The 23,692-nt window shown below is 45.1% G+C and overlaps 1 protein-coding gene across 4 annotated transcripts in view; it reads right to left on the reverse strand.

The window, feature by feature from the left end:
* The window catches only part of CASD1 (CAS1 domain sialic acid O acetyltransferase 1), a 62,305-nt gene extending 39,341 nt beyond the window's left edge, over positions 1-22,964 (reverse strand). The window contains exons 1-2 of one of the 4 annotated variants that reach the window (XM_075587327.1): positions 22,946-22,964; positions 1,116-1,212 (exon numbers count right to left, since the gene is read on the reverse strand). In XM_075587327.1, coding sequence (XP_075443442.1) covers positions 1,116-1,138 — 23 coding nt within the window. In that variant the 5' untranslated portion in view covers positions 1,139-1,212; positions 22,946-22,964. Of the gene's footprint in view, positions 1-1,115; positions 1,213-6,309; positions 6,332-14,513; positions 16,241-22,945 lie in introns of those variants that run through there. The other 3 variants (XM_075587325.1, XM_075587326.1, XM_075587328.1) reach the window with 3 other exon arrangements.
* Between the last annotated feature and the right edge of the window lie 728 nt (positions 22,965-23,692).

Here is a 23,692-nt window from a genome sequence, read left to right on the forward strand (position 1 = left end):
TGACGGAGTATCTCCAACAAGGGGGGTCCAGATCTTAGCCATCTACATGGGTGGCAACCCTATTTGCCAGCTGCCTGATTTACTCTAAATTCTTGTGAGTAGTACATCTATACGAGCCAAGACATAATCATTCCACATTCCAGAAACGTCTGCACTTATATTTGTGTACCTTGTTGTTCTTTTTCCCCATATGCTCCCCCTGGATGTTTGAGAAAAAAACCTTTGCTATTAGCATGGTTAGAATGGGTTAGGAAACCCAGTTAGACTGGTAAATGTTTTACAAAAGTATTCACCTCATTTTGACTTCATTGCATCAGGTTATTTGCACATACTGTAAATACTTTACAACAACAACGTGCTCCGTGGGATTTTGGTGCAATAAAGACTTCAGTGCTGCCTTAAAAGTACTATATGAACAGGGTGCAACTTATTTGAAAGTCCCCAATAAGTCATACTTGCAAGTCTGACTATTCTATATTTATGACCGTGCTACGTTTGAAATGAACTCTGAATGCTGAATTGTCTAGAGAAGCTTTTCCTTAAGCACTTACGTGCCCATACACAATTTGCGCAGCAAATAAAGGAACAATAAATCAGCATAACCCAGAATACGGATGTCTCGGGCACTGTATTTGTGCAATCTGATAATCAGCGATGCTGACATAATGTAGGTCCGTGTTATAGATCCGCTTGCAGGCAGCTGGTTGGAGATAAGCCATTGGGGAAAACTCAGATAATGGAGACAAAAGAAAAAAACAGAAACCAATCCCTCAAAAAAAGGGATGATTGTTGCTCAGAGATGTTTCACTGCTCTGCTAACTCTAAGCCTAACTGCGGGAAAAAAAACACAACAGCATATTGCAGTGTGTACAATACACATAGCTTTAGTTAAGGGATTGCTATGGGCTCAAGCATACTGTGCCTGAAGAAAACGTGCAGCGCTATAAAGCTGTTTAAAAAGAAAAAATGGCAAAAAACACAATGTTTCCTAAACATTTACAGGATTTTGCCAAACAAACAAAACGAAAAAAGGGAAACATATTAAAAACATCTTAAAAAGAAAAAACACAAGCACTCAAGGGGTTAAAAAGAAAGTTTTTTCCTATGTTACTGACCTTGTCTTATACTTATGCGTCATGCAGCTGTATGGCTGCCACACATTCTCCCCAAGGAACCTGCCGCTGGATATAAGATACTCACACGTCTCATCTCCTGAAAAACAAAAGGGCTCAATATGACTTACTGTACAAGCAACACTAGCACATACCATTCATTCATAAAGGGAGGGAGGGGAAGCTTGCTACACTTCTGCTCCAGACCAGTCTCACACAGATATACTGGATGGATGGATGGATATATATATACATACATAAACATACATACATACAGATACATCCCCTCCCTTCCCCTCTCAGTACTCTATAAGCGCTATATTGATGCAACATGGGTCAGTGGTCTTTTTGGATGGTTTTTACTTTTTGTTTAATGATCCACTAAAAGTACTCGATATATTTTTCTACAATCGGGTTCCCGTGCTGTTTTTGATTCCTGCTGCTTCGCATTTTCTCTTTTGCCTTCAATAAATGAAATGATGCCAGCTTTTGATATAACGCTATAGGGATCTGCAAGTACAATAGTATAAATATCCTATTAACTTGCCTCAAACAAACATATGCATCTTTCAAATGTAGATCAAAAGGAGGGGGGCAAGGATAATTGATCCGAATATAGAGCCACTCATTATCAATTGACAACCCTGCCTTCACAAGACACCCCTCGTTTCTAAGAAAATGGGCTCAGTCGAGCCTTGGGCCTAGCGTTCCTTTGGGTATATCCAGCTAAACAACTTCCATGGATCTTTTTAAAGTAACGTTTTCCGTGGAAGTCGCCTATACCCATCCGGGGGTGAAGAGGCGGAAAGTAAAGTAAGATCAAAAAGGAGAGGATGGACACAGACTGGGTATAGGAAAAGATTTCATATAAACAAAATTATTAACATTTCAAATTCGAATAATCAGATGAGCTGAATTCTTGGATTTGTCCAACCCAGAGGATCTGCAGCATTAAGGTTTTGTTATTTCCCCAATGAAAGGCAGAGTTTCCATTTCACAAATATATATATTGGAGGGTTTTTGTCACTTTTTACCCGCCATAACTTATTTAAGGTGTGGTTAAAACCTATACCTAGTATAATCACCCTCACACTGATGAGATCCAAAAGGTCAAAACAGCTGTCTGTGAGTAAGTTTACTGGCTATGCACTGCTTAAACTCAGGCTGTGCCAAAAAAAATCTGTGTAATACGGCAGGCATGTGTTTATAGGGCTTCATGTAAAAATGGATTTGAAGCAAAATGTGACACTGTGTGCTCATTTGCATGTCATTTTCCAGAATCCCTTGCTGCAGCGGAAGCACTGTATGGTAGGAGCTACTGTTGAAAAACAGGGTTGCAGACCTGTCTGAGACGTGCTCACAATTAATATTGTCATTTTATATATATTTAGCAGTGATTATTGACTTTGCAGTTCATTATTTGTAACATTGGAATAGTGGTTGTGTTATTTTTGTAGATAAATACAACATGACATTATTTTGCTTAACTCCACTGCACAACTTTGCATGTTACGGTTAAGATAGTAGCAGGTGTAAACCATCGTTGCTCCAACAACAGAAATTAAGGTCAAGGCATGCATGCCAATACAAGACTCCTGCCCAGGTCCACACACACGGTAAGCATGCGACAAACTACACTCACATACAGTGGATGTGGTAAAATATTCCCATTATAATGACATGACCATGGGAATTGTCAGTCTAAAGCTAGCAGTGAAAGGGTTAATGCTATTACCCTATGATTCAAGCAACAACCCATAGACAGGAAGAAGAAGAAAAAACAAGAATCAGCTAACAATCAATGCGCTTCAATAAGGAAAAGGGAGAGAAAGACACATCGGGGTAGAACAGTAAAGAAGCAGGTAGACAATGGTAGAAAATAAATTTAGCTTCAAAAAGGACCCATGTAAAAAAAATCTATTTACTATTTTGGCAGAATTGATCCTTTTATCAGATTGCTCGGTGAGAATGACTTAACCTGACTATATTCATGGCCCCCAAAAAAATCTATTTATGCTGCACTTTATAATGATACCATTTATTCCAGGGGTAGTCAACTCCAGTCCTCAAGAGATACCAACAGGTCAGGTTTTCAGGATATCCCTGCTTTAGCACAGGTGGCTCAATCAAAGACTAAGCCATACAGTCACCTGTGCTGAAGCAGGGATATCCTGAAAACTTGGCCTGTTGTGGCACTTGAGGACTGGAGTTGCCCCCCCCCCCTGGTTTAGTCTTTCTACAATTCAAAAAGCTAAAATCAACTCCCACATACTGTACACAAACTGGGCACTGTTGCAGGAAATGTAGAGTTTGTGTAATTCGAGTCCCCCGCGCTGTTCCGAACACCCAATAAGCAGCAAGGGTCCTCTGCTGGTGTAAAGAAGTAGAAGGCGTTAGAGATTGATATTATCGATGTGCCCTCAAAGTGTTAAGGTCCGTCTTTTCTACGATGAATGTTGTGCCATCATACTTACTATTACTTTATGTTGTAAAATCATATGATGCAAAGAACAAGTATAACGGCCTGGGAGATCTTTTCATAATTGAATTGGATTTTGTGGTGAAAGAAAAACAATACATTTTTCCCCAAATTACTGTCGGAGTGGCCTGTGCCCTTCAACTGTACTACTGTATGTAGCAGGTACTATACACCCGTTGTATTTACGTCCTGTACAAATTCAGCTGTATATATTGTACCTATTTCTGTCAGTGGCTGAAGCTTCAGCTGGGAGATTGAGGATGTATCTGCTAATGATCAGCTCGGTAGGAGGGGTTTACCACCACTTCCCTTGTGAGTATATAAGTATATACAAGTTAATCCATATACACATTGTATTGGTACTAGGATCTTTCTATATAGTACATTGCACGTGTTATTGTGCCTCCTTCAGTGGATCACTTGCCTGGAAATTCCCGTATCCCACATTACATACAGTGCGAAAGAAAGTGTACCTATTTCTGTGTCAAATGTTAAGGTCTGGTTGCCTAGTATGAGAACAAGTAATGCATCTTAACCCAGGAGTGCTCAACTTAAGAACTTAAGTCTTCAAGCCCCCTCCCCAATAGGTCAGGTTTTCAGGATATCCAAGCCTCAGCACAGGTGGCTCAATTAGCGGAAAGGGATGTTTTGCCGTGACCAAAATGCCACCAGGACACTTCGTCACTCAAAGGGTTAAGGTAGAGCCCCCCCCCCCCCCTCTCCCCAGAAGCCTGTATGAGTTTAACTTATCTAACATTAAGATCTCGCCCCTTGAACAAGTCCTGGTGTTTAGAAAAAAATGATCTTTTAGTGTTATGAAAATGATGATTTTAAGCTCTAGCTTGTTATAATGGTAACCTCAGACTGCACTGGGCTCTGGGGACCACTCCATTTTAACCTCTTGGGCATTTAATATTTGAAACCCTTACATATCCTGAATAGAGCATCATATTTTAAAATAAAAAACAGCATAAGAAAAGGGCAAGAAGAGATGTGTGTGTAGTTCTTGGTGAGGTCAACTACAATTGGCTCGACCCTAAATACCACAAAATCCAGATACAACTCAAGTCACTTAACCTAACGCAACTCATTTCCCAACCCACACGGACAAACCTGAAATCTCACCATTCCTTGATAGACTGGATTCTCTCCTCAAATCCAATCCTCTGGCATCCTTCCTGATATTTTCAGTGACCATGCAATAGTGTACTGTGTAAGGAAAATCAAACCACCCCAATCAAGCCCTAAAGTTCTCCTCACTAGAACATTTAGAAACTTTAACCCACAACAATTTCTGGCTGACCTTACCAACTGCCCTAGGTACAGAATCGACTTAATTCCCGACCCCGATTCTACGCTCAACTATTTCCAATCCGAGTTCATAAAACTCTGTGATACCCATATTCCATTTCGCAGAATAAGAGAACGGGGTCCCACCTTCCATGGGTTACAACTGACCTTATAGCACTCTACCATTTCAGGGATGCCTTATGGCCTTATGGAAATTATACCAAAAAGATATAAGTGCGCAACCATAAATAGTAATAAATCGTGACAGTGCACTAAGTACGTATAATAGAGTGCAAATGAAAATGTATATGAAGTATATATAAAAAATATACGTGAACTTGATTGAACAAAGGAGCGTCTGCAGCTGTAAATAAGGGTGGCTCGACACCACCAAGAGCTAGAACAGAAAAAACAAAAGAAAACAGCGCACAACGCTCATCGTGTAGTACATCAAAAAATACTATATCATGAGCGTTGTGCGCTATTTTCTTTTGTTTTTTCATGCTTTGTGGAAAAGCTACAAAGTAACTGGCACTACCAAGGATCTTAATAACTACAGATGCCTGCGTAATATGTGCACAAGGCAAACAAGACATGCAAAAGCACAATATTACTCTGACAATCTTCTCCTGAATACATCAAACCCAGCTAACTTCTGGAAGGTTATCCACAATATATTCCAGCCTTCAAGCCATAAACAACCAAGTAATATCACTAAGGAGGATATTACTCTGACAAATCCCAGACATTGCAAATGCATTCAATGATTACTTAGTCGGGTGTGCTACTAACTTATTAGCGAAACCCAACCATGAACCTCATTCTGAGTACCCCTATAGCCCCACCCTCTCCCAACACTGATCACAATTTTTAATTTGTCCCAGTATCCGAAGAGGAGATTACACAAGTGCTCCTCAAAATTAAAACTAAGCAGCCAATGTGGTCCTGACTTACTGCAATCTAAATTCCTACGACTTGGTGCCCCAGCCATTGCCAAACCAATTGCTTCCATAGTCAACTCTATCCTGTCAGCAGGCCATATCACTAAGACCTGGAAAACTGCCAGAGTTGTCCCAATCTTTAAAAGTGGGGACAAAAACACTGTCTCAAGCTACAGGCCAATCTCTCTTCTCCCAATACTATCTAAAGTCATGGAAAAATGTGTCCACTCCCAATTAAGCGATTACTATACCCAGACAAATTTCCCTAGCCAATTCCAATCTGGCTTTCGTCCAAAACACTCCACCGTAACTACCCTGATAAAAGTTTGCAATGAGATCCAGTGTGGAATGGAACGGGGACATCTCACTGGTGCAATATTCCTAGATTTTGCTAAGGCTTTTGATACTGTTGATCATGTTATCTTGATTAACAAGATTCCAGTGCTCTGGTACAGGGAAGCATGCTTTAAACAGGTTTCATTCCTACCTGTCAGGTAGATCCCAACATGTGTCTATCTCAGGCTCTAACTCCAACCCCTTGGATATGACCTGTGGTGTCCCGCAAGGCTCTGTTCTGAGGCCATTAATCTTCTCAGTGTTCATCAATGATCTTCCCACAGCTTGTAAGGGAGCTTAAATACACATATATGCAGATGACAATCTTATATGCACACAGCCCTAGCCTCTCCGACCTTGTACACATACTTCAATCTGACTTTTTGAGACTTAAAAATTGGATTCCCAAAACAAACTGTTTTTAAACCCTGACAAGACACGACAGGGGGGAAGACAGGGAAAATAAAGATTTTGTGCCGCTACAATGTATATGTATCCATGTATGTACATACGTTAATAAATAATTTATTCTTACTAACGTATTTATTTATTATAAACGTATTTATAACACACAGAGTACCTCACTGTGTCGCTCACAGCATATACACAAAAAGTGTGCGACACGTGCACGCGCTTTCGCACAGGCATGCGCACTGCCGCACACACGATAATACGTGCCAAAGTCTGCTGGTCAGAAAGCGTATCGCACAGCAGATACTAATGCCAATTATCGACTATGGGGACATACTTTACGGCTCGGCACCCCAAACCCACCTTAGCAAACTTGATACCCTCTACAATGCAATATGCCATTTTAACTACAATGCACATCACTGCAAAATGCTCAAAGAACTAGACCGGTCATCACTTAAGTCTAAGCGCAAAGGTCATCTCTCCTGTCTTGCCTTCAAATACATTCTGGGCAAGCTACCCGTCTACCTGAGCACGCCCCTCACGCCTACCGCATGCAGCACTTATCATCTGAGATCTGACTCCAAAAGATTGTCCATGTATATATATATATATATTATTCCAGAACATGAAAACTTCCCTATTCGCTGTAGGATCCCCCGGTTCCAGGGAAATATACCGTTAAATTTGCTAATCATCTGAACTGAAAAATGGCGGGGGCACGCAATGGGAGGCCGTGATGTGATGCCCCGATACATTTTCAGGGAACCCCTGGAGCCGAGAATGAGCAATTCAGCTCTGCAAACGCAGAAAGAAAAATGGAGTTCGGGAATGTTGAGTTAAAGCCTTAATTACCCATAGTACAATAATGTTTAAATTACGCTACTACAGTTCCCCACTGATAAGGGCAATCTTAAAGCAGCAATCCCCCCCCTACAGAATTGGAAGCGGGGGAACAATACGGTTCCTGACATGTTACCTGTTTATGTGCCAGTGTTTGTGGTCCTTTTTGGGAAATAAATATGGCTGCTCACTCCCACTGGTCAATAGCTAGCCACAAGGTCATCAGAATATGACATGGCGGCTTCCTATTGAACGACCCCAGCAGCCATCTTTGATCTTACTCTATTTCACCGGCGCACAAAAAAAGTAAATATCTCCGAAATAGAAATAGTGTGGTTCTGCGCCAGGAAACCCTGTGATGATTCCGTGAAAACAACCTTTATGTAAATAGTCCTATAATTGAACGTGTTGATGTGATACTGTAGGTACAACATCTTATTTATTTTGCCATAGTACTTTTTATCTTTATTATAAATCTTTAAAGTTGTATTGCATAAAACGCAAAATGGAAAAGTAGCCACAGTGACTCATCTATCAAACGTCTCACGGGGGCAGAAAAAGATCCAAAGGGGAAGTCTGTAATATATATATATATACAATGTTCATAAAAGCAACAAATTCCACTTCTTAAAATAGATGTATAACACCTGTAGAACTAACAAGTACGATAGGAAAAGCACGTACCTTTCCTGCTGTGAACGAAGAAATAAAGTGTGTTTATTGAGGATTACATTTAAATTTTCTTATCAAGGCAAATACCCATTATGGTTGTGCAATTTTAGGATTAATGATTTATATGTGGGTGATCACAGGGAGTAACTCAAGTCACAGATGAAGGGAGCAGTGGCTAGAACATGTCGTCATAGCTACTTCATGTTAAGTCCCCACATTTGACTCATGTGCAGCACACTATGTAAGGAAATCTTTAGGCAGTTCCAATCGAGACATATTTTGATACCTTCCTTTATAATAATATAGTGTCATGTAACTCCTCCCTAACTCCTTGTATTTACACCCTGCTGCTCCCTTTATTTGTCCTGGTCGCCAAGATTTATGTTGGCAGCCCTGGTGTGGGGCTTAAATAAGAAATAATGTACAATATTTACTGAGAAGTGCAACGCTATACAGCACCTGAAGGCCCATTCAAAACAATGTATTTGTATGTATACTTTTATTTATACAACGGCAACAGTGTACTCAGTGCTTTATCATTTATTTCCCCTGTATTGTCATTTCATAAACATTGAGAATAAGCACAACAGGTAAATGACAACATACGGCATAGTGAGAACCTGCCCCGAAGAGCTAACAATCTATTTAGACAAATAAGAATATTCCTGATAAGTTTTATGATGCAAACCAAGCACGAGACATGTACAATGTGACTGTGCCCTAGCTCAGGGGTGCGCAAACTTTTCTCCATGCGCCCCCCTGCCTGCTCTCCCCCCTGCTCGACTCCGGCGTCAAATGACGCTGTGGGGTCATGTGACTTCACGTTGCCATGGCAACGCGATATCACGTGACCCCACGGCGGCCGTTGTCGCCGGGTTACTATAGCAGCGCGTCGCTGGAAGCCAAGGTAAAGGTGTAAAATGTAAATGCCTTCAGGGTAAGCGCAGGGCCTCTGTAACAGCCGTGCCTCCCCCCAGTTTGCGCACCCCTTATATCCTACTTCGGATATAATTGTGTCTATCCCAAGCCATTCTGATTCGCCGAACTGCTTTAAAACTGTAATTCCCTCTACTAGCAAATGCCATAAAGATGCTCTGTCAAATAATACTAGTGTGGCAAAAAATATACTTAAGCCAATAAAGATGATGGGTAAGTCCCGTCCCTTCCACCCCAACAATTTAACAAAAAACACAGTCTACCCACTTAAATCACTAATTAAATTCCCTATATTTTACAATAACACAGTTGACCGCTTGTACTTGATTGAATTGAAGTAGTTTGCTTACGCTTTCTACCTTTCTAACGCTGTGTTTATTTTTTAAAGTATTCAATTCAGGAGACATAAGCGTCTGAAATATTAAGTGTCTGGAATTTTAGTAAGGTTTTTTTGTTGACAAGATAACGTCCATCTAGCTGGCATTGTTGTGTTATCATTGTATAATAGCATCGCCCATGTAGAGGGTTTGAGAGCTGTGGAATGTTTTTTTTTTTTTTAACAAGATAACAATAATATACAGTATATATATTATATATATGATTAAACTTGTAAACTGCAGGAGGTGCAGAGGGAGCTGTGTATGTCTGTGTCCCTCCATTCTCTCCCTCCCGCTTACCTCCATTCTCTTCCTCCTCCCCCTCCATCCATCCATTCTCTCACCCCATTCTGTGTCTGTCTCTCTCTCCCCATTCTGTCTGCCTCTCTCTAGTGTAGATAAATATATGCTATTGTCTGCTAGTTAAAAAACTAATTCTGCACATTTAATATAGTAACCCCGCCCAAAAATTTATTAAATCAAGGATTAGAATCGAGGAAATAGGGTATTGTTATGTTGACCTCTTTTATAATAGTTCCCTAATTGTATTAGTTATGGCAGCGGTGCACAGACTGACTGCGGGGGACGCAGGGTTTACAGAGGCCCCGCACGCTTCCCGAAGGCGCTTAAATGAAGTGCCGGGGAAGCAGCGAAGGCCTCTGTAAACCTCACTTACCTTGGCTCCGGCGGCTTCTTAGACGGGTTGCCGGCGTCTGACAACGTGACGTCATGACGCTGAGGTAAGGGTGGTCTTTTAGCGACCTTTCTTTTTAACGAAGTGCATGCATGTATTTGCACAGAGAACCATTAACCGAAGCTGGTGAATAATAGGATTAGGTCACATAGACCATTATAGGTCATTTCTTGTGGATTTAAGACTGTTCGGTTATCATGACCCATAACTGTGCTTTCCTATTTGCAACAAATCAGAGGTAACACTCAGTAATGACATATCCAAGCTGACAAAATACCTGTGCCACTTTGTAAAGGAAGGGGAAAAAACGATTTAATGGTCACCTCTTTTTGCAAGACAAAATTGCAGGGATAAAGAAGATCTAAGGCGCGTGCGACATAATAAAGGCCTAAAACTAGCAGCGCTATTCAAGAACAATTATTATTAATATCATCATTATTATTATTATTATTATATGCTTATGAGTTACCATGAAGTTGGGCTACCAGTCAGAGCTGCTATCATATTTTAGTAACCAGCGTCATTTAAAGGGAGCACTGCAAGTGGCCTTTAAGAGAGGAAAGTATTTCATGGTCACCAAACTCCTGCTGAACAGTGTAAACATCTAAGACCATTAGGCGGTGTCCCTGCTGGCGCTGACCCCACTCATGCTTGAGAACCAACTCACCAACTCTCTAAGCATGAGAGCCGGGTGTCCTGCCTATTTTGCAAGTGCGTGCGTGGGGACATTGCGGGTAAATTGAGCGCGCTTCAAAGTCAATTTTTGGCTCAAGCGCCAAGCACCGCGTGAGCGGGGACTTCCACATAAAGACTGCAATAAGTAAAAGCGGGAAGCGCCGAGCGCACAGCACGCTCAGCGCCAGCGGGGACGCAGCCTTAAAGTTTGAACAGGCCCTCATATGCTTCCCAACTGCCCATGGTACAGAATCAACCTGATACCTGAGCCCAATTCTGCGCTTGAATATTTCCAAACCGGGTTCTTAAAACTCTGATACCTGTGCCCCACTATGCAGAAAGAGAGTATGTGGGGTGGGGGCCCACCTTCTGTGGGTTACAACCGACCTTACTGTACTTTTCCAATTTAAGGATGCCATATGAAAAAGATACAAAATAACTGGAACTACCAAGGATCTTAGTAACTACAGATGCCTGCGCAATACATGCAAAAGGCAAACAAGACTAGCAAAAGCCCAATAGTAATCTGACAATTTTTACCAAAATACTTCAAATCTAGCACATCCAGCAAACTTCTGTAAGGTCACCAACAATATATTCCAGCCTTCTAGTCGTCAACAACCATTTAATATCAAAAAGGACGATACTACTCTGACAAATCCCACTGACATTGCAAATGCATTCAATTAATATTTTGGGGTGTGCTACTTCCCTACTATAAAAGCACAACTCTAACCACATTCGTGAATCCCAACCGGTGAGAACCCCTATAGCTCCACCCTCTCCCAACAGTGCTTACAATTTTAAATTTTTCCCAGAACCTGAAGAGGAGAGTACACAGCCACTCCTAACATTAAAACTAAACAGCCAGTGTGGACCTGACCTAGTGAAACCAAAGTTTGTAAGGCCTCGTTCAGGGTGCCAGAGGCAGGAGTTGGAGGGCGGGCGTTCGCGTGTGCGAGTGGCAGCCTGTTGGGCGATGTGTGCACATCCTCCCCAGCAGACTTTTTCAAGAGTTGAGGAGGGGGGAGCAGGCGGGGATACAGACAGCAGCTTAGGGATCGAAATTGCTGTCTTGAAATCATTCTCAAGAATGATTTCATTGGCTGCCGAGGTACCAGACACGCTGCTGCAGCTTCAAAAAACAACTTGGGTTGTTTATTGAAACTGTAGCCAGCGTCAACTCCGTACTTCGGAGACAGGGCAGCTGCTACCCTAACAACCACAATTAACGTTAAATACATTGTTTCGGACGGCCGCCCGCACGTAAGCACGCCCTCCCTCCGAAGCTAGCACCCACAGAAACATGGTCTCCAACTACAGACCAATCTCTCTTTTCCCAATACTATCCAAAGTGCTGTGTACATTAATGGCGCTATATAAATAAAGACATACAATACAGTCTTGGAAAAATGTGTCCACTCCCAATTAAGTGATTAATATAGCATGACAAATGTCCTTAGCCATTTTCAATCTGACTTTCACCCAAAACACTCCATGGTAACTACCCTCTTAAAAGTTTGCAATGAGATACAGCGTGGTTATATTCTCAGCAAAACTCTGTGCCCAGGACATACTTGAAACCGAGGTAACACTCAATGTATTATTTCCTGGTAATTTTTTTTATAAATAAATAAATCATACTTTATTTCTTAAAACTGAGTTTTATTAGTAATAACCGCTGCAAAAGAAAATCACAGTAGCCGTGGTCTGAAATGGCTCAAAATATGATCACGGGTGTTCTCAATCAGAAAAGAACAATGTTGCAGAAACAGCCTATTTTTTTATATTCTTATTATTCCTTTCATTGCCAAATGAGACGGCAACAAATCTCCAAGGACTCATATGAAGGATTTGCAGTTTCTGGTTCAAAAGGAGAGGCAATGGGGGTGAGAGACAATGTAAGCCCTTCACTGCTTTGCCATGTATTACAGCCAGGTAACATCCCATAACGCGCATGACACTTTAGCTAGTTTTGCACTAATATTACTGACGTGTGATACCAGGAATAACAGACCCTTTTAACCAATCCAATTTTCAACACATTGAGGAGTTTGTGTAAGAACATGTGGATGATGCGACGGTCACCTTCACATTGATCATATTATAATGCAAAATCTGCAGGTTTATAAAATAACCCCTTCACTGTGGGACATGCCGGCAACATATTGTTATTGCACTGTTGCGTGCGCTTTAACAATATAAAAAAAAGGGACAGAAGGTGCACCACCTTCATTCTTCAATTACTGAACTTCTGTTCAAGGATCAGATTCCATGCTATAAAGCTAAAGAAGGTTTGACTCGGAGAAGCTATGTCAATGTTTACATTGATGCCTGGAACAGCCCCCAAGCAATATTTTAGAGGGTTAAAGAAGTTCAGAGAGAAACAATTGAAATAACAAGCTCAATGGAGCTTCAGCAATAGGAAAGAGGAATGCAGCTGAAAATCAAGTACAATAAGGTGGTATCAATAGGAAATACTGGCATGCTAATGGGCCAGAGGTTTTGATCTACCACCGGGGGTGGGCAGCTCCAGTCCTCATGTGCCACCAACAGGTCAGGTTAAAGGATATCCCTGCTTCAGCACAGGTGACTCAATCAGTGGGTCAGTCAAAGACTGACATAAACAGACAGCCACCTCTGCTGGAGCAGGCATATCCTGAAAACCTGACCTGTTGGCCACCCCAGATCTACCATGTGGAAAAATCTCAACAGTGATAACATTGCAAACCTTTGAGGGGGAGGGGGTTAACCAACATAGTCTATTAACCCGTTCACTACTGCGTGTAGGTGAAGGCATTGTCTTGGTGTCTTGTATATAATGTATAACCCTGTTTACTTAATGTAATTATGTATTTGTCATCATAACTCTGTGCCCAGGACATAATTGAAAACGAGAGGTAACTCTCAATGTAAAACTCTTCCTGGTAAAACATGTGATAAAGAAATAAATTGCCATGCTAGACTTGTGACTGCATTGCGTGTAATTGAAGTGCTCCGAGTGTTGTGTGTTATTATATTTCTTCCTTTCCAGGTTATGACTTTACCCCCATATCACTATATTGTTTTCTTGTGTTATTTTTTGCCTGAAATTATAATTTTACACCCCTTGTTATTGAATGTTCCCTCCTGTCATATTGGCCTTCTTGTTATTGTATTGCTCACTACCCTCATGTTGTCACATGGTTTCCCATGTAATTATAATACCCTTATTGATACTGTATTGCTGTCCTGTCATCAAATTGATCATCGTCTATATATTCCTCCTCCAGTCGTTATAGTGTAAATCCCGCCATCATATTGCCCCTTATGTCATTATAGTCCTTTTAGTTATTGTATTACCCCTCCTGCCATCATATCGTCCCTCTCGTAATTATATCGCCCCGGCTGTAATTATACTGCCCTTCTAGTTGTTGTATTACCCCTCCTGCAATTATATTTCCCCTCTAGTTATTGTATCGCCCCTCCTGTAATTATATTGACCTCATCATATTGTCCCTCTAATTATTGCATCGCCCCCATATTATAACATTGCTTCTACTATCTTCCCATCTGCACCGCTCCCGGCATCATATTGCCCCATCTTGTTATTATGTACTCCATGTCATGATATTGACCTTCCTCGCACCAGACTCCTCCGTGTAATTACCCCTCCTGCACTATATCACACACACACACACCCCCCCTCCCCCCTATGCCATCACATTGCCCCGCGCTGGGATGCCGGCGCCTCGGCCTCGGACTCACCTCGGGAGTATCCCCAGGACACGGCATGGCAGGCGGACAGCAGCAGCACGGCTCCCAGGGCCAGCACCTTGGCGTTCCTCACACTGAAGTGCTGGTTGATCTCCCGCTTGCCCAGGTTGTAGGCCAGGGCCGCCATCTTGGCTGCTCCATGACAGCAGCGTGCGATGGAGCAGCCGGGCGCTGAGGGGCAGCACTGCGGCTTCGGGGGAGGAGAGGAGGAGGAGGAGGGATGCGGCGGGGGGTCTGCAGAGGAGAAGGAGGAGGGGTCCTCGGCTTGGACTAGTAGTAGAAGGTGCTCTTCCTCGGGTCCGCCGCCTCCTCCCCGCCGCTTATTCTGTGCCGGGGGGTCCCGGGAGGCGAAGGCGGGGGGGGACTCCGCTTCCTGGTCTCGGCTGCCTCGCAGCTTGATGCGGCTCAGGGAGTCCGGGCTGTCAGGGGGCAGATCATCCACCCGCCGGGACATGGCGGCGCGGGGGGGGGCACACGGGTAGGGTGTGACACCAAGGACACACCAGCGGCACTGACACAACTAGGACACACCAACGGCACTGACACAACTAGGACACACCAACGGCACTGACACAACTAGGACACACCAACGGCACTGACACAACTAGGACACACCAACGGCACTGACACAACTAGAACACACCAACGGCACTGACACAACTAGGACACACCAACGGCACTGACACAACTAGGACACACCAACGGCACTGACACAACTAGGACACACCAACGGCACTGACACAACTAGGACACACCAACGGCACTGACACAACTAGGAAACACCAACGGCACTCACACACTAACGGCACTGACACCACTAGGACACACAAACTGCACTGTTGGTATGAGAGTCCAGTGTATGTGTAACAAACAGTACTGTCACCCATACAGGACAGTGGCACAAACACGTGTGAATGTCACAACACCACAACTGACTCCAACAGATCTGTGAACACGGACACACACACGCGCGCTGTCACACAGACGGGACTGTCATGCAGTAAGTTTAGGCAAATAGGTGGGGGTAAAGTGCTATAAACTGTACACTGAAGCACAATCACAGGAAGTTTGCAAACAGATGGGATCAGTGATACACAGGCTATCACACTATTCAAATGCAGGCACACCAACACAAGCCAACAGGACTGGTACACTTATCATCAGATACACCGTATCACAGCCACATAGAAAAGACTGACAACTGTCCAAATGGACTTTCACACATAGAAACGAATGACACTCCGACACACATGAGTTGTAAACAAAGAACAGCTTCCTGGAGCTGTCAGACATGCAGGCACCTGTCACATTAAACCACACATGCACAGCTAACAGACTCACAAGCAGAGTGCCACGTATATAGTGTGGTCCTGTTTTCTTTCCTCTGTCTTCATAGCTTATACTCCAAGGTACTTCTTGTCACCTTCTCTACTTTCTTCTCTTTTGTCCCCAGCAGGTAGTCGGGTTACAGATGGTTTTTAAGGTGGTTGGGTGTTTGTCAGTATTGCAAAGTACTCAAGTAATGGTGATTGTCAGGTAAATGCTTTACCTTGAACATGAGAAGAGATGTTATTTCGTCCTGCCAACCTTTCAGGTCTGAGCACCAGGCTTGAACCTTGATCCTTTGCTGCCTGTTACAGACAGGGAATTAGAAAAGTAAGAAATGAACACATGAATGTACAAACAGACCTTTAGGGAAAAAAAACAAGTCACCTTTAGCTGTCTAGTGAGGGCTAGTGTTTGATTTGTCCTCAAATAGAAACAGGTGGGAGGAGAAATCCAGTTTAGAGCTTGTTTGACAGCCTTGGATGTCAAGCAGGTGTATGACTCTTGCTCTATTAAACATATTGCTTGTGTAGCTGTGCACAGTTTGTACCCACTATAACTTATTTAATGTGTGGTTGAAACCTATCCATGTGTAGCCCCTTTGCTAAAATCAGACCCCTTTTAGCATGTAGGCTATGGCAGCACTCTGGCAGTGTAGGGGTTAAACCCTTTGCACACAGTCCTGCCTGAGGTCTGTCCCAGGGGCTATAACTTATTTAATGTGTGGTTGAAACCTATCCATGTGTAGCCCCTTTGCTAAAATCAGACCCCTTTTAGCATGTAGGCTATGGCAGCACTCTGGCAGTGTAGGGGTTAAACCCTTTGCACACAGTCCTGCCTGAGGACTGTCCCAGGGGCAAGTTATATTGTTGCAATTCCAGGCACAGGTCTGTCTGGAAAGAGCTAGTAGGTCATGTGACCAGTGGGGTGACTGGTTGGCAACATCCAGTTTTGCCCAGAGACTGGGAGAGAAACAGGTTGACACCCCCTGGGTAGATTAGGGGGGGCGGGGGGGTTCTGGTCTATTCAGAGTATGTGTGCTGGGGCAGAGAGACCTAGGTGCTAGGGGAGGCACAGAGGTTCCCATGCTGCAGAGAGCAGGGCTATTGCCCAAGTTTAAGTAGGGACCTGGGGCTGAGCCTACTCCACTCCTATCCAGGGTTAGGCTGCGGCCACGCTAGCGCTGAGCGTGTGGCGCTTGCCGAGTTTAGTTTCGTCAATTCAAATTGTCCTGTCCCTGCTCACGCGATGCGCACGCACTCGTGTGCCTGCACACACACTCCCGCGCTTGGGGAGACAAAAAAAGTGAGTTTGACACGCGCTCAACAAGCCCCAAATGCCCTCCCCCCCCCCCCCCCCCGTATGCGATTGCAAAATAGCCAGGCACCCGGCGTTCATGCTTGGAGAGCTGGTGACGTCACCACTCTCCAAGCATGAGTGCGGTCAGCACTAGCCGGGTAAAGCAGACCCGCACGCTGAGCAAACAGACTGTTTTAAAGGCAGTGTTTGCGTCCAAGTGGTGTGCGTCCGCGCGGAAGCAGGAGGGGGCGTGCGTTGCGTGAGAAATCAGTTAAACAGATTTCTCAGCACGACAGACACGTGAGCGGTTCGCCCAATGACGTCACTAGGAACGCCCCCCCACAGCGCGTCTAGCATGGCCAGGGAAAGCACCCGCTTTTCCACAGCCTCCGTGCACCTCTGCACAGGAGAAGGCACCATGGCCCCAGCCTTAGGCCTCGTCCATGGTAAGCGCTTGCTTGCTGAAGCGTGCTGACGCTTGCTCATGCTTGGCACTGAGCCCCTACAGCCGCAATTAGAGTGGCTTTAGTAGGGGCTCGCCTACGCTTCCGCAAGCGCGTGGAAGCGTAGGTCTTACCAGATTTTTAAATTCACGCGCTTGCTGGAGCGCAGGGCCGGTCACGTGAGCGGTTCGCCCAAAGAGGGCGAACCAGCTCCGTGACGTCACTGGCCCGCCCCCTGACGGCGCGCAGGGCAAGCAACCGCAAGGCCAGGGAAAGCACCCGCTTTCCCTGAGCCTCAGCGCGCAAGCGAAGAGCCTGGCCGAAGCCTTAGGTTGGGTCCTGGAAGAAATTGCAGGCAAAGGGGGAACTGCTGCATGAGAGAGATACTGAAATAGGGTGACCAGATATATAAAAGTAAAAACCGGGCCACGTTAAAAAACATGTATAAAACAAATGACATCAACTGCGCTTTATGTCTCCTCCCCTCTCACACACACAGCCTATTCTCTTCCCCCCCATCCCTCCATTCTCGTTCCCCTCCCATCACCGTTCCCCCTCCCATCCCTTCATTCTCGTTCCACCCTTCCCATTCTGTCTCTCTCCCAATTCTGTCTCTCCCCCATTCTCTGTGTCTCTCTCCCAATTCTGTCTCTCCCCCATTCTCTGTGTCTCTCCCCCATTCTCTGTGTCTCTCCCCCATTCTGTGTCTCTCCCCCATTCTCTGTGTCTCTCCCCCATTCTCTGTGTCTCTCCCCCATTCTGTCTCTCTCCCCCATTCTGTGTCTCCCCCCCCGTTCTCTGTGTGTCTCGCCCAGTCTCTGTGTCTCTCTGTCTCCCTAGATTGTGTGTGTGTGTGTGTGTGTGTGTGTGTGTCCCTACCTGTCACTGTTGGGGGGGAGCCATCTTGAGCACCAGAAGCTCTCACTGTGTCACTGCTGGGTCTCCGCTGACACTAGCCCCGCCCCCACCCTCTGCTGCTCGGACCCGGCCTCTGCTCTCCTTGCACTCTTGCTCTCTGCTGCCCCCCCTGCTCTGATGTTCAAAACCGGGACAGCCACAAAAAAACGGGACATTTTAAAGAATGTCGGGCAGCCGGGACAGACATTAAAAAGCCGGGACTGTCCCGGCTAAACCGGGACATCCGGTCACCCTATATTGAAAGCCTTTCCTGTCTATGCTGTTTGGTATGCTGATCCTGCTGACAATAAACCAAGCATTCTGTTAAAAGTTCCTGGTGCCTTTTTCCACTTATTCTACTCCACTAAATCCTAGGCCTGGATCCACCAGAGAAGCCCCGAGACTAAAGGTAAAAACTGACTGAGCTACCCTACGCTGAAGCAGGTTAGAAACCCTGTCTGCAGTGCAAGGAGAGACTGAATACATGTATACCCTATTTTCTGCAGCCGGGGGGGTGGGAGGAGGTAAAGGTATTACAAGGGTAAGAAAGACAAATCGGGGCACTGCACGTTTTTCAAAATAAATTTATTGGGCCAACAGGTAAATCGACATTTCGAGTGCTATAGCTTTCCACACAGGTTTTCCCTGGTCTCAGGAGCACCGGTAAAAGTATCATGTTTCTATTTTTCTGGTGTGCAGCATGTTTCCTATATTTTGGTTGAAACATATCCCAGCATCATATTGCAAAGCAAGTATAACCATCCTCACACTGATGAGACCCAAAAGGTCGAAATAGCTGTCTGTGAGTTGGTTTCCTGGCTATGCACTTCTTTAACCCAGGCTGTGCTGAAATACTATAATGCGGCCGGCATGTGCTTATAGGGGTTCATGTCAAGATAGATCTGAAGCAAAGGGTGACACTATGCTCATTTGCATGTCATTTCCCAGAATCTCTTTCTGCAGTGGAAACATTGTATGCTAGGAGAGGGGTGCGCAAACTTCCTGCGCGCCCCTGCCTGCTCTCCTCAATCGCGCTCCCCCCCCTTCACTGAAGCGTCAAATGACGCTGCGGGTTCATGTGATGTCACGTCTCTATGGTAACGGGCATCATTTGACGCTGCGTGTACTGAAGCCGGTAAGTACATTTACAGAGGCCTCGCGCTCTCAGCGTGTGGCCTCTGTAACCGCCTCGCCCCCCTAATAAAGTCCCCCAAATTTGCGCACCACTGTGCTAGGAGATAATGGTGAAAAGCAGACCTTTCTGAGACATGTTAATGTGCTCACAAGTGATATTTTTATTTGCTAAATCTCAATTTTGAGAAGTGGAGTTTGCATTTTTACTCTTTCGTTAAAGTAGAGATAGTGACATTGGAACCTTCTGCTCTACCTTCTTTAGTTTACAAAGAATGATGTCTGTGTACATATAAAATGGGCCTAATCATATTCCAGTTTCCATGACACCGAGGAATGACTTGTTACAAATCGTCTCTGTTTTATTGTACTATTTATTATATACCACAAGACCAACAAAGATTATTAGGTTTTCAAAGCCATAAAGGGTTAGGATGCGTCCATGGTATGGACGACCGCGCGGAGGCGTCAAGGCAGTGATCGCGTCCGTGTGGAGGCAGGAGGGGGTGCGTGATGCGCGAGAAATCAGTTCAAACTGATTTCTGGCGTGATAGGGTGGTCGCGTGAGCGGTTCGCCCAATGGGGGTGAATCAGCTCCGTGACGTCATGGGGAATGTCCCCCACGGCCCAAGTACTATGGCCAGGGAGAGCACCTGCTTTCCCTCAGCCTCTGCACGGCTGCACTCATGGACGCAGCCTTACATAGTAGACGAGGGAGAAAAAAGACACGTACATCAAGTTAAACCTATGCTAACACTTAGACAACAGGTACTTATCGTATATTTGTATTTACTGTATTTTGATCCAGAGAAATGCAAACAAAAAACCCCCAAAAATCATCCAATGCTGTCTCTAAGGCTGCGGTCCCACTAACTACTACAGTGCACGCCTCGGCGTGCGCTGTACGTTCAAGCCCCGCCCCCCCAGTTACTCCGGTCCCAGTTCCTACCATGTCGCGCACCTTTCCTCAGCGGTGTGAGACAGGTTTTCAGGCAGGCAGGGGAATTTGAGTTTGCCATTCGCGACGGAGGCGTGGCCACGCCCCTGCCGGCGGTTCAGCCAATGAGGGCAAACCAGCCGCGGGACGTCATGGCCACGCCCCCGCAAACCCACAGCCACGCCCCCTCCCGTCGCAAACCTTCCCTCTCCCCTCAAGACCACAGATAACGGTGCACGCGCCGCCCCCCCCGCCGGGCGCGCGTGCCACAGTGCTGACTGGGGACTCAGCCTAAGGGGAAAATTAAATTTCCTGTTCACCCTGGCAGTGGGCAAGGTAGGGTCAACTCCATCCTCAGCTTAGTAGCACAGGAAATTTAATTCTTGCAGGTTGGCCATAAAGGCCCCTCCCACTACCGGCAGATTAGTATTTTTCCTGCAGCAAGGAGCAGGTTTTGTTATTTTGTTAACTAGGACTAACCTGTCTGTAATTAGTGCAGTAAAGCCAGGGAATCTCAGCCTCTCTTGTCCCTGAAGCTCCGATCGACATGCCCTGGTGGGGACGGAGGCTTGCGCGACAGGGCAGTCCCACGGAAACGTCTCGGAACGCTGGGGCAGAACAGCAGGGCTGTTTGAGCAACAGAGGCTTAGTGTATACCGCACAGGCGTCTAAGAATGCAGCGGTGTGGGAGAGACAAGCTGCGGGCAGAGCATAGTGCGTGCACGTTTTAGCGTGTGCACGCTGCGTCCCACCTGCGGGTGGCCGAGAGCTCCAATTGGGCTGAAGTCACTGTGCGACGGAACACAGTGTGTGAGAGAAGCCCTGAAGCAGCCGCAACATGGAACGCTCGGCAGATAGAAGAAATCAGCTCCAAGAAGCTGAAAGCAGTGTGGCAGCCAGCATGGACACTGCTGGAAGTAAATGGTCGTTGACAAAAATTAGGCGAGTCCTTGGATTAGTTCTACTAAAGGATTTAAGAGAGTGGATTGCAAGAACTAAAGGAATAGATTTATTTTTTTTAACTTTAGTTCTATGATTATACAACCAGAGGATGGAACTTCTAAGGGAACGGTAGAGTCCCTGCATCAGAAGAAAAAAGCTGCTAAAAAAACAAAGTGGTGTGCGGCTTGTGAAAAGCCAGCCTAAGGCCGCGGACACGGTCAGCGCTTAGGCGCTGACGCTCGGCAGTGAGCCCCTGCAGCCGCAATGAGAGCAGCTTTAGCAGGGGCTCGCGCACGCTTCCGCAGGCGTGCAGAAGCGTGTGACTTTCACCCGACAGTCGGATTTTAGTTTGAGCGCTGAGTCCGCTGATGTGACTCCAAAGCAACCAACGGGGAAGAGGTGAGTGGAGCAGGGGGAGAGATGTGGATGGGGGAGGGACTGCCTGGCAGCGGGGTGAGTTGTTGCTCGCGGGGTGAGTTGCGTGGGGGGAGGAGGGTCCTAAGGGGACGGGGGAGAGACTGGCTGCCAGCGGGGTGGGTGAGTTGATGCTCTGGGGGGTTGATGCCCCGCCTCCCGCCTCGCAAACGCGCTCACTGTCTCGCCGGCCAGGCAAAAGCTCCTGCTTGCGCTGGCCAGGGCAAGAAGCTTTGTGCAGACTGCCTTAAAGCTGCAGCAGGGGAGTCAAATGAACAGATGAGTACTTTTCTAGCTTGGATGAAAGATACAGTTAAACAAAGTGTAGATTCTGAAGTGCAGCAAGCAGTGAACCCACCGCAAAAGAGAGCAAGGTCTCAGACCAGCCTGGATAAAGTAAGAGATTCCTCAGACGAGTCAGAGTTGATGTGTCAGATGGGGAGGGGGATTCATCAGAGCAAGAAATGCAAGCTGAAGAATCTTTTGATGTAGAAATGTTGGACCCTTTTATAAAGGCAATGAGGGAAACATTGGCGCTTGAGGATAAGGAAGAAATGGTTCAAAAATCAGATAAATTGTTCGGGACAAGGCAGAAGAAAACCAGATGTTTTCCAATTCATCAAGTGATCAAGGAGATGATACAGATGAAATTGTCACAGCTGGATAGAAAACTAAATATGCCCAAAAAGTTTAATAGAATGTATCCAATTTCACAAGAAGAAGTAAAGCACTGGGAAGTCAGTCCTAAAATTGATGCAGCAATTTCCAGGGTGTCAAGGAAAAAACTATACCAGTTGAAGATGCAGCATCCCTCAAGGATGTACATCAAGAAAAATGGGGACACCACTTCCCTCAGCGACGCTACTCAGACTAGATCAGGCACAAATGCAATATTGAGCCTTATATACAACGCAATGTAAGTGAAATCCCACGTAGCCACACTCTATAACACAGTGGTATCCGGCCCCTCTATAACCTTTTCACTGAGGAACACTTTGCAAGAAGAAACCGGAACAAATCAATGCATGACTCACTGTTGGTGTGTGGGATCCTGGCCCTGTCGGTGTGCTCCTACCGAGGTGCTGGCAAAGAACAAATGGAGAGAAGAAGGCGGTGCAGCTGCCTACGTCAGTAAAACAGACCGGGACTCCTCGGGATCAGCAAACTATAAATTTATTGGCACATTAAACAGCAAAAAACATCCGCTATGACATGATAAGGTGCGATCCCTCGCACAATGGGGCTAACACCTTTGTGAATGTTCTGGGAGACGTTGCCTGTCCAAACGGTAGAGCCGTATATTTGTAGTGTTGTTGATTTACTGTAAATCTAAGAATTTTTTGATGGCTTTTTGCTACAGGAATGTGTAAATAGGCATCTTTTGGATCAATTGATATCATCCAATCCTTTGGTTTTACTTCTTGAATGATGATGTTTAATGAAATCATTTTGAATTTTCTTACCTGTAAATAGGTATTTACTGTTCTTAGATCCAATACTGCTCTGCATCCTCCTGATGCCTTTTCTATCAAGAAGATTTTGGAATAAATCCCTTTTCTCCTCTGTCTTTGAGGTACCATTGTTATTATACTGGCCTGTAATAAATCCTTCAAGATCAAACTCATTTGCTCTATTTTTTCTTTTGTACACTAAAGTCTTGTGTGGCACCGTATCAACTGCATTACACTGGTTTCAATTCCTTCTGTCCTTCTCAAAGAAACTAATAAGGTTAGTTTGGCATGACCTACCCTTTATAAATCCATGCTGATTATTACTAATAA

Source organism: Ascaphus truei, chromosome 2, assembly GCF_040206685.1.
Source record: "Ascaphus truei isolate aAscTru1 chromosome 2, aAscTru1.hap1, whole genome shotgun sequence".
NCBI lineage: Eukaryota > Metazoa > Chordata > Amphibia > Anura > Ascaphidae > Ascaphus > Ascaphus truei.